This window comes from Camelus ferus, chromosome 6 (assembly GCF_009834535.1).
Source record: "Camelus ferus isolate YT-003-E chromosome 6, BCGSAC_Cfer_1.0, whole genome shotgun sequence".
In the NCBI taxonomy this organism is placed as follows: Eukaryota; Metazoa; Chordata; class Mammalia; order Artiodactyla; family Camelidae; genus Camelus; species Camelus ferus.
Genome location: NC_045701.1, coordinates 12,455,908 through 12,468,394, shown reverse-complemented (window position 1 = coordinate 12,468,394; position 12,487 = coordinate 12,455,908). Strand labels below are relative to the sequence as shown.

Here is a 12,487-nt window from a genome sequence, read left to right as displayed (position 1 = left end):
TATGAAAATTGGAGAATTTCTTGATAAATATATTTGTAAGAATAATGAGGATATTTTCCTTCAAATATAATACAAGGAATTTTATTTTGGCAAAACTTTACATATATTTTTAATTAGTATTTTTTGAATGATAGATATATGCTAAAAACTGTCAAGAATAGAGATGTTAACACAAATAGATCTAACTTCAAAAAGAACTAATGGAATAATGACATTATAACAATAATGGCTAATGGAGATCATACACTCACTACGTCTCTATTACTGTGCTAACTGCTGCAAGATACTATTTCACTTGTCTTCCATAAGCATTTTGTAAGATTAAGATAATAATTAGCTATTATTGCTCCCATTGTACTGATTAAAAAAACTGAGATTCACGGAGGTTAAGTCCAGTACAGATATTAGCTCTCAACTCTATCAGACCCAATGACCTCCTTTTTAAAATTGAAGTATGGTTTATTTACAATAATGTGTTAGTTTCAGATGTACAGAGAAGTGATTTGGTTATACATATATGTGTGTGTATATCTTTTTTTTTTTCAATTTTTCCCCTTATAGTTTATTACAAGTAAATATAGTTCCTTTTGAATGATGACTCCTTTTATATAAAATAATTCATGACTTTTCAATGCTGAAACAATATATATAACTTAATTTATCAATATAATTTCAAACATACATATAATATTCCAACTATAATATAAAGGAGAAATGAAGGTATTACAATATGTAAGGATCAGACACAACAACCCTAGAGTACATGGTTTAGTAGATGCAAACTTTCACCTGTCGGTAAAATTAGCATGAGTGTGATCATTTCAAATGCAGGCTGATCCAAATAGTTTGATTCAGATACTCTGAATGGTTTTGACATTGGTGATGAAATTTCTCAAAATAGAAAACAACTCTTGGTAAAGTTCTGAACAGAAACCAGAAAAAAAAAAAACTTACTTGAACTAGCAATTTACATACTAGTTGTTTGCCATGCAAAAGAGTTTGTGTTTTTATGTAAAAGATTTAAATCCCAAGTTGAGGTGTTTACCAATGGGTTTTGCATCTTCATTAGTGTCTTCCAGTCATTCCAAATTATGGAGACTCTCCTATAGATGGTAGGGTGTCTAAATCCCTTCCCTAGCTCACTCAATGCCAGTAGTGCCTCTCAACATTGTGATAACCAAATATGTCCAAGAAGTTGCCAAAATGTGCTGTGTTAAAAACTCCTGCATTAAGTAGAAATAGTGGAGCTGTGATTTACGCATTGGCATGTCAGACCTCAAATCTTATTTTTATATGTGCTGTTATTACTTTGCCTCATAGGTTAATGGGAGGGACAGTATACTGTCAGGGGTTCCTAAATAATTTCTGAACCATTAGCCCATTTGACAATCTGGTGAGAAATATGGATCTGTTGTTCAAAACTATGTTTTTAAATGCATAAAATAAAATGTATAGAATTTAAAACAAAACCAACCATATTGAAATAATGTATTAGTACACTAATGATAGTTATAAATAGCATTTCAAGTTTCATAACACTTTAATGTTATATGTAAATAATTGTGGTTTTATTAGCAGCAAAATTGTACAGATAGTGTTAATACTGCTGTGGCCTATCTTCATAATTGAAGGAAAATAAAGATAAAGTTGTTTTATTTTGTTATTCCAAGTCTGAGGATGCTCAGAACTCATCCACTGACCTGAGCCTAGGGACTCCTGGGCCAAAGTGAATGCATAAACAAAGTAAATTAGGAGCTCAGGACTGACCATCCTAATTGGTTCAATGAGCTGTAGAAGAAGTTGCATAGGACAGATGAGTAGCTGATTCTTAAAGAATGATAAGTTAGCAGGCAGAAAGGAAGAAGGAAGAGTATATACAAAAGCCATAGGGTGAATCAGGAAAGACCATAGTATGTGTGGGCAGTTCTAAGTAGTTTGCTTCAACCAGAGCAGGTAGAAAAAATGAACATCACAATGGGCTGAAATGTACAGTTTATTCTTAAAAACAGAAGGATCTTTTTTTTTTTTTAACATTTTTTACTGATTTATGATCATTTTACAATGTTGTGTCAAATTCCAGTGTACAGCACAATTTTTCAATTATACATGAACATACATATATTCATTGTCACATTCCTTTCTCTGTGAGCTACCATAAGATCTTGTGTATATTTCCCTGTGCTATACAGTATAATCTTGTTTATCTATTCTACAACTTTGAAATCCTATCTATCTCTTTCCACCCCCACCCGCTTGGCAACCACAAGTCTGTATTCTATGTCTATGAGTCTATTTCTGTTCTGTGTTTATGCTTTTTTTGTTTGTTTTTTGTTTTTAGATTCCACATATGAGCGATCTCATATGGTATTTTTCTTTCTCTTTCTGGCTTAATTCACTTAGAATGACATTCTCCAGGAGCATCCATGTTGCTGCAAATGGCGTTATGTTGTCTGTTTTTATGGCTGAGTAGTATTCCATTGTATAAATGTACCACATCTTCTTTATCCAGTCATCTGTTGATGGACATTTACGGCTGTTTCCATGTCTTGGCTATTGTAAATAATGCTGCTATGAACATTGGGGTGTAGGTGTCATCCTGAAGTACGGTTCCTTCTTTTTTATATATTTTATTTATTTATTGTTGCATTACTTAATTATTTTTTATTTTGGCAGGAGGGGGAGGTAATTAGGTTTATTTATTTTTAGAGGAGGTACCAGGGATTGAACCCAGGACCTCATACATGCTAAGCATGTGCTCTACTACTTGAGCTATACCCTCCCCCCTAAAAACAGAAGGATCTTGATATAATTCTACTTGATTTAACAAGCCCTTGTATACTTACTGGGATTTTTTTACTTTGTATAATTATACTTGATTTAACAAGATTTTATATACTTGGAATTTTTTTTAGTGGGACTCTGTGATGCCCACTTTCTCAACATCCATCACAATTAAGTTAGCTTTATATTTATGGTACAGAATTTTCTTAGCATGGACATGTCATTACAGGTAGCTGTTGTAAATAGGAGATATAGAGAAGATACCCTAAACAAAGATTTCTGACCCATATTTGGTCATATCCAGTTCAGTTAAAGGAAATAGAATGGATGGTATAGGATATTCCCTTATTAACATTAGTTAACTCATGCACCTTTTTTCCAATACTCCTGATACCTGCAGCAGCCCATGGATGGAATGTCCTTGGGAAATCTTATTAATTATGTAACTAACATATGCTATGGCTTTCTGGATTAGGTCTATTTGAAATAGGTTGCTAACATCAGATGCCATGTGGAGAAGTTATTAATGGTTGCTAACTTGTCCATATTCATTTTCAGTGAGTGCCATAACTCCACGGATCGAATCAAAGTCAGAGTGTGGGATGAAGATGATGACATTAAATCCAGAGTGAAGCAACATTTCAAAAAGGAGTCAGATGATTTTCTGGGACAGACAATTGTAGAAGTGAGGACCCTGAGTGGAGAAATGGATGTCTGGTACAATTTAGGTGACTATCTTTATATCTACTTGAAAAAAGCTAAATAAAATTCCAGAACATCTATGGTAGGTATTGTATTCCCATATAGGTAAAAATAACTCATGCTTTTCTAGAACATTCTGTTGGACTTTAGGTGATTTAGTGTCATTAGAAATTAAGGTGGTAATTATTCAAGTTCTATATTATTTAAAGACATTGGTAAATTTGAGATGAAAAGTCTCAAAAGACTCAGTTCAGTCTTTTAGGGAATCAACTAGGTGTTCTTTAGAAGAAAAATATTATCCCAATCTTAATTTTTAATTCATAAAATATAGCTTCAGAAGCCTTTGCCAAATATATAGAAATCAAATTACTTATAACTTAGTAATATTTGACATTTCTATTGATCCCTTAATGAATTTTGGCATTAAAGGAAAAGTGTATTTTGAATATCTTTAAAAGATGATATAAAAGTAGGCTTTAGGAAGCAAAGCCAAATACATATGTGGATTTATGCTTATGATATTGAGAATATAATTGGCATGTTTTAAGTGGAATTTTATTATGGAACCAAGAATTAAATAAAGATAAGTTTTAATTTGATTTTAACTACAATTGAATAATAGCCTAGACTGTTGAGTGCTGACTTAATAATATGGATCTTCTCAGTTTCTGTAAAGGACATGATCCAGATTTCTTAATCATATCCTCTGACATGTTTTAATTAAACTTTTAAGGGCTGGTTGTGAATTAAAGAAGGATCTATACAACCCCAGTATTACTAAGTGTTTCCATTTAGGATATCAGTACATTTTAGCAAATTAAAAAGTGCTCTTGGCTTCTAAAAAACCTACATACTTCCATTAGTAACATTTGACAAAGTAAAGGGATAAGGTCACATAGAATTAATGAAGATCTGAATTATATAATAATTTAAAGAAGGAGAGATGTATAATTTATCTGAACATAAATGATTCAAGCTAGACGAAGAACTTGTTATCAAAAAATATTTTATTTTGAAGAAAACGTTCTTAAAATTGGTGCTTCTCCGTTATTGGCATAGGATTTTTATCTGACTTACGATGATCATCCTCCTGTATCTTGTTTATACTATATACTATTAAATAACTTTATATATGAAGACAATGTTGTTAGATAAAGGTAAACTTCAGGCCATTAACTCTGCGCAGTACTCACAAGTTGAGTTTTAATTAATGAGGCTTGCGTACACATGGTCTTTTTTTTTTTTTTATTATTTCTATGATAAGTTAGCATGTCCTTGAGGCAGAACAGAAATTCCTCAAATTGTGTTTTGACAGAACATAAGTGGGTATATTCAGTTTGCCAAGTAATTTGAATGTGCTGTTAGTAAAATCAGCCCCCTAGCTCTCATGCTGAGACTGTCCTTCAGTCTGTAGAGAGGAAGACACGATGCAACACAACTTGGACACCTTTTCCTGCTCATCCTCACTTCCTACTTCTGTGGTCTCATTGCTAATATTTAACCTTTAGAGAGAGAGAGAAAACAAGTATTAGCTTTGTATAAAATCCCTCAGTTGGGATTAATGGGTCTAATCCCATTAGATCGTATTTTCATTCTTTGTACAATGTTCCTTATCACTTAGAATTCATTCCACCATGCAGAGGAGGGCTCGGCCAAGAGCCCTGGGCATCCAGCAGAGCCTGTGCCCCTTGCATCCATTGCAGTGATGATAGTTAAAATGTTCCCCTGTGGCTCTGGGAAGAGGTCTGTGACAAAAAGATCTCAAAACTTGAATTTCTCTTGGCCGCAGCAGAGAACTGTCACATTTGTTGAGAATCACCTGTCTCCTAGTCAACAGGAGAAACTGATTATCCTGGCACTCCTAAGGGAAGAATCTTTGCAACACAGTGACTTAAATGTTCATGATGAAAACTGAGGAGGCACTCCGCAGGAAGAAAGTAGACTTCCTTATTTAACTGTATCTTGTATGGCTAAAAGTACAGTTTCGTTTAGAAAGATGGTCAATTAAAGAAGTCTTTAGCGTTGAGTCTGTGTCAATCCACCTCATGATCTTTCCTTTGTGAGAGGGGTCAGCTTGCCCCCTGATGTTTCATCGGGGAACTGGCTATCAGACCTAGGTCTCCTGCTTACACAAACACTGGGAATTTTGTGACTCTTTTTCTTTCTCTCAAAGCTACTCGTCAGTTCATATTAGACACACGTGTACACAAATACAAGGGTTCTTTGAATTGTCCACACATTGATTACATTCCATTCAAATAAATAGTTAATCTAATACTCATAAGCAAACACAGGCTATAGGATATAGGTCTTCGTGAATCACTGGCAAAGAAAACCATTAACAGATTTTGTTTCTTAGAGCTTTGACTCATCTTTCAACCACAAAAGAGAAGTGAGGCTTTTAAAATAAAATACTTTCCTGATTAATTTTATCTTTTAGTAATTTTGCTTTTAATTACTCAAATAATTTCATTGGACAAGTGGATCGGGTACACTGAAATTTATATCAGAATGGTAGGATCTTCGAATTAGGATACTTCGAATGTTTGAAGTATCTAGACTGCAGTTTGACAATCCCAGTGACATATTAGGCACATTATTTTACATTGTATTTAGCAGAATCATTATGGTTAATCAAGCCTGATCTAGAAAAATGGCTTTTAGCCATAAAAGTCTTTTTTTAGGCTTTTGAGAACTTGTATGAGAAAAATGGGGTTGTCAAAAATGACTGACCAACTACTTTTTGCTTCATCAGAGAAACGGACAGATAAATCAGCTGTTTCTGGGGCCATTCGATTGAAAATCAACGTGGAAATAAAAGGAGAGGAGAAGGTTGCTCCGTATCATATACAATATACATGTTTACATGAGGTGAGTAAACCGAATTCTGTTAGTAAAACCTAGTAATGATTGTGTTGGTTATGGATCAGCCAACAAAACATTTGGTTTAAAAATTCAGTTGAATTGGGTGTGTGCAATTGTTCGTGAAGTTCTTACTCCACAGTCTAGCAGGTGGTGTGCTAGACTATTCTACAGCCTGTGGCTTACCCACTGAAGAGAGGGCTGGCTGTCCTTCAAGAAGGTTTAGAACAAGCATCTGAGGCAGGTATTAATAAACAAGGAAATAAGATGATAATGACTAAGTAGACCAAATTAAATCACCATTCTTCTAAGAAGACAGATGAATGTTAGAAAGCATTCGTTGAAGAAATAAGTCATGACAGATATTTTGGAAGCATTAAATATGTAGTACTTGAGTCATGGAGGAGAGGATCCAAATCCTGATAGTTTTGAGAACTCTGAGTTAGTGTTCAGATTGTTAAGGTAGTGAAGATTTATTTAGGAGATTTGTCTATAAATCTAAAAATGCTGATGTCGTAGCATTGGCTTTGGGGAGCCAGTGTAAGAAGCAGTAATTTTTCATCTTTCTCTGAGCACTACAGAGGGCTTCAAACATACTGAACTCTCTTCCATTTCATTTTATTTTATTTATATTTTTTAAAACACCTTTATTGTGGTATGGTTCTTGTACAATAAACTACATATTTCAGATGTACACTTTGATGACTTTTGATAGACGTATGCACCAATGAAACCACTGCCACAATCAAGATAGCTAACATTTCCATCTGTCCCCAAGAGGTACAATTTTTGAACTCCCAATTTATCCCTTCCCACCTCCTTTAACCCCTGGTAACGATAGGTTTGTTCTCTGTGTCTGTGAGTCTGTTTCTGTTTTATAGGTAAATTCACTTGTGTCCTTTTTTTTAGATTTCCATATATAAGCAATATCATATGGCATTTTCCTTTCTTTTTCTGGCTTACTTCACTTAGAATAATGATCTCCAGGTCCATCCATGTTGCTGCAAATGGCATTATTTTATTCTTTTTTATGACTGAATAGTATTCCGTGTGTGTGTGTGTGTGTGTGTGTACACAGATTTTATATATATGTATATACATATACATACCACATCTTCTTTGTCCAGTCATCAGTCAATGGGCATTTAGGTTGTTTCCATGTCTTGGCTATTGTAAATAATGCTGCTATGAACATCAGGGTGCATGTGTCTTTTTGAATTGGGCATATATCCAGAAAAAAATATAATTCAAAAAAATATGTAACTCTCCTCCACTTTAACCACCCTTTCCACAAACCCACTTGGGTGACAAGTATTGGAATGTAGTTACCTACTCATGGATAGTAGAAAATGCCTCACCCAAACGGGAGGGCCTGTTTTGGCTTAGAGGTGGAAACCACCCAGTTTAAATTGAAAGGGCAGTTTCACTAGTCACGTTGTGCATCTGTGTGCATGCACAGACAAATAATCCTGGGCTTCTATTGGATACTTTGCAACTAAGAGCTTCGTTGGAGGTGCCTTTCTCTGATGCAAATGACACTTGTCCCACGTATCAAAAAATATGAGCAGTATACCTTTCCCCATGTTCAAAGAACAGAGAAAGTACCTGCCTAAGAAAGGAAAAGATAGCTGGGAGAATCTTTGCTCTTGGCACATTATTTTTTCCTAAATATATCTATGAAAAAATACATATGTAATTATTTCCATCTCCATTTTACTCAAGAAGGAAATGAGAAACAGTATTTAAGTCATTTACACATGACATAGTAATTAGAGATAGAACCAAGGCTTAATTTCTTAACCATAACCTAACCAGTGATACTCCTTCAAGAAAGGTGGTTCAGTTTTAGAACAAAAAAAAGAGAGAGAGAGAGAGAAATCCCCCGAACTGGCAGAATGGGGAGCCAACTCTGACCTTAATGTGGGCAGGGATTTGGAATAAGGAACAGCAGCATGCTTTGCTTTTCAGAGTCTTGTCTGCTGCTCCAAGAACCAAAAAGAACTGAAATCCAAGAAAGTGTCCTTCACTGACCCAGGCTGCATCCATGCAGCAGTTTCTAAACTTGTTAGAAGCAAAAGGAATTATATATAGTGATTTTTTTGTTACAAAATTTTAAGAAACATTTATTTTCAACCTCAGTTCATTGTTGTGACTCCTACCATGTGGCAGGAAAAAGCCCTTTTAGTATAATTTACATACCTGGATTCTGTATTAACATAGCCTAATAAGACAGTTCATCCAGAGCTCTGTAATTTACTCTGAGCCTGTGAATGCAAAATATGTTCTAGCATGTGGAAATGTTTACATGCAAAAATATTTACTTCTAAAATAATTTGGTGTATATGAAACATTTGAATCCTTGATTCTGTATAGACCCAGGCAGAAATAAAATCAGAATTTGCATAAAGATGAGGTGAGTTAGAATAAAAATACAAGACATTTTTCTTGTTCAGAGATGCTGATGAAACATTAGATGCAATTACAGTGTAAGTGTACTTTACTGAATGTTACTGTTAAATAGGTCTGACCTAGTCTGAGGAATTACTGAGCAATTGAAAACCACTTACTTTCAGAATCTGTTCCATTACTTGACTGAAGTGAAGTCTAATGGTGGAGTGAAAATCCCGGAGGTCAAAGGAGATGAAGCCTGGAAGGTTTTCTTTGATGATGCTTCCCAAGAAATAGTTGATGAATTTGCGATGCGTTATGGGATTGAATCCATTTATCAAGCTATGACGTGAGTACTACAGGACATTTACATGTTTAGAAATATCTGTGGAAGTCTAGAGAAACAAACAAAAAAGAGAATATTCATCTCCCTTCTTCTAATACAAATGAAATTTTGATTAAAATAGAATTACGTTTTAATGTGCTGATTGGATGCTGGCTACCCTCTCTCTTACAACTATAAAGCTCTAAGGGATCGGTAACTCACTGCCATCATCTTCCTGATTCTTATTCTGTTCTCAAAGTACGGTTCCCTGACTAGCAGCATTAGCAGCACCTGGGAACTGAGCAATGCAGATTTTCTACCCTCCTTCAGACCTACAGAATCAGAAACTCGGAGGGAGGGGCCCAGTGATCTGGGTTTTAATATGCCCTCTAGGTGGTTCTCGTACACTCTGAAGTTTGAGAACCAATGCTGCCCTATTTGATATTGAGAAAATTAAAGCCTGATGATGGAAGTGCCCTGTCCAAGGTTACGAAGCCCGTTAGCATCAGAGACCCACCTGGAGCCATTAAGTTCTCTTAACCCTAACCCATATCCTTCCTTCCTTTATTTATATCAGTGCTGCCAAGTCAGGAAAATGAAGATTTATTGAGCACCTATAGAACCTAAATAGAACAGTAAATGTGGTACAATAGAGGTGACCCATACAGACACACACTGCTTACTGAGGAGTTTCAGCACGGATTTAGAATTGGGTTATTAACTTCCCCACAGTTCATCTTTTGCAACCTGGTCTAATATTATAAGTGCATTTTGTTCAGGTATAAACCACATATCACATGTAAACTATTTATGTACATACATTAGTAGACTGTTCTTTCATATTAAAGATCACATCATATTCTCATGTGAACACAATGGATGCTGACCCAGGTAATCATTTTCAACCATCTTGACAGTTGTTGAGTGGACTCAGAATCTTCAAAGTGTACTGCTCAGAGAATTAATCAGCAGTCATATATTTAGAACAGCATATGGAAGAATTTTTTTTAAATTTCTGATAAAGTGTGTGTGCTTTTTCAGTTTATAGAATGTCCCAATGCTGGATAAAAAAGACTCGTAGATTCTTAGGCATGAAAAGGAACTTAAAGGTGACCTACCTGAGCCTCCCTGCAAGTCAGGAAACGCCGTTTTTGCATCCCTCGCTGATTGTCGTCCTCCCTGTGCTTGCTCATCTGCTATAACAGGGAGCTCACTTCTTTTGGGGCAACCTGTTTTGTAAATGGGGCAGCCATGATGAAGTCTGTGCCATGTTGGTGGCTGCAGGAACTGATCAGAACATCTAGGATAAAATATGAGTACAGTTAAAATGCAACTCTGATTAACAATCTAAAGTAAATGAACCATTCTTCCAAAAGAGAGCTATGTTTAAAAAAAAAAAAACAGAAGAAGAAAACCGGCTTTTGGAAAGAATCTCAGTAAAAGAAAGGATCAAATTGAGCTTATTCCAAAATATTTCTGTGAGTTGATGTCACATTTATCACCACATTTCTTATATTCTGAGAGCACAATCACATTACTGCAGAAAAATACGGTTAAGTAGATGATAGTTTAAAAGAGAAGAATCATCCATCCTTCACCTTATCACTTTTATTTTTCTGTTGCCTTTAACCTAAGTAAATAGTAATGATTTAAAAAAGTATTTTTGGATACTCTTTTTGGTATCAAGTGACAGGCAGGTGAATTGGGTTCCCTGGGATTTACAGGAGTCACTGTGACAGAGCCTCTGCTCACACAGAAAATAGTCTGAAGCAGGGGTCGGCAAAATTTTGTTTTCTGTCACGGGCCATAGAGTAAATATTTTCAGCTTTGTGGGTCCTGTGGTCACTGTCACAGCTGCTCAACTTTCTTCCCAGTGCGCAAGCAGCCGCAGACGTCAACACAGCCGCTTGGCTGTGCTCTGATAAAACTCTGTTTACAAACGATAGCTGTGGACTGGGTTTCACTGTGGACCTCAGATGGCCAAGTGTTGGTCTAAAGAGAGGACGCAAGGCAGGTAAACGTAAGGAAGAAGAATGCCTGCTTTTTGTGCGGTAAATTGACAAATGCACTTGAACGATAACAAAATGCGGCAGGTTATTTCCGCTGCTAGTACACGTTCAGTTTGACATTGATATTTTCGTTTTTTAAATGTTGCTTTTAGTGTTGAGTACCGGCCAAGAGGGCGGTGACTGTTCCCTCAGCCTCATGAAACTTCAGACAGGCTGCCTTTGCCTCTAGGCCCCTGGCCTCCCCCTCACCTTGGCCCGTACAGAATCCAGAGCCTCACTCACGGGCCCCTGACTTCCCTTTCCTCAGAGCGTTTATTTTAGAAAACTTACTGTAAATTCCTTCTCTGCCCTTTGGGTATATAAACATTTTTTAAAGCATTTTGCTGGGTTTTCAGCTCTGGATAAGCTTTGTCAAGGACCTGGGAGCTGTTCCTTTATTTATTTATTTTTTAAATTGAAGTATAGTCAGTTACAATGTGTCGATTTCTGGTGTACAGCATAGTGTCTCAGTCATGCACATACATACATATAGTGGTTTTCATATTCTTTTCCATTAAAGGTTATTACAAGATATTGAATATAGTTCCCTGTGCTATACAGCATCAACTTGTTGTTTATCTATTTTATATATAGTAGTTAGTATCTGCAAATCTTGAACTCTCAATTTATCCCTTCCCACCCCCTCTTCCCCACCTGGTAACCGTAAGTTTGTTTTCTGTCTGTGAGTCTCTTTCTGTTTTGTAAATAAGATCATTTGTATCTTTTTTTTAGATTCCCAAAACAAGTGGTATCATACGGTATTTTTCTTTCTCTTTCTGGCTTATTCTTGCGGACTTTCTTAGATACCACTGGATCAGAAAAAGCAGATCATTTTCTTTTGATATTTAAAGTCCCTTTAAGCTTAGCCAAATTCCCAAGTACCTTCATAATCTTCCTCTTGTATTATAGATTGCTTGGTTTCTTTTAAGCCTACTCCCATTTATTTGAAGATGGATTTGGAGCAGAAATGAATGAAGGGGGAAGTATGTGTCAAGTCAGAGAGTCTGGTTGCACATTATTAAATTTCCCTTGTATATTTCTTATCATAAAGAGGAGGCTGAATCTATTTTGCTGGTAAATAATCTGAACATTAATGCTGAACTTGCCAGTCCTCCAAGGTGCTTCCTGCTTACTGTATATGCTCTCTCCTTTTACCACAGAACGAGGGCACAATTTATTAGCCCTATTTGTGGCATTAAAATCTATCCTTTGTTTTGGAGCATTTGAGAGGAGGAAGGAGATTACTGTTTTCCTATTTGGACAAGTGATTGATCAAAGACCTGGAGGATTTGTTCCCACATGGTAAATTTAACCACCCATCTCAAACAAAAGCAATTTTCCAATTTGTGACAGTAACAGTCTGTTCCCTTTTTCAAAGGAG

The 12,487-nt window shown here is 35.8% G+C and overlaps 1 protein-coding gene across 1 annotated transcript in view; it reads left to right on the top strand.

Annotated features, from left to right (window-relative positions):
* Positions 1-12,487, top strand: part of UNC13C (unc-13 homolog C) — a 638,789-nt gene that overhangs the window by 386,552 nt on the left and 239,750 nt on the right. The window contains exons 19-21 of the mRNA XM_032481154.1: positions 3,340-3,509; positions 6,239-6,354; positions 8,919-9,082. Coding sequence (XP_032337045.1) covers positions 3,340-3,509; positions 6,239-6,354; positions 8,919-9,082 — 450 coding nt within the window. The remainder of the gene's footprint in view (positions 1-3,339; positions 3,510-6,238; positions 6,355-8,918; positions 9,083-12,487) is intronic.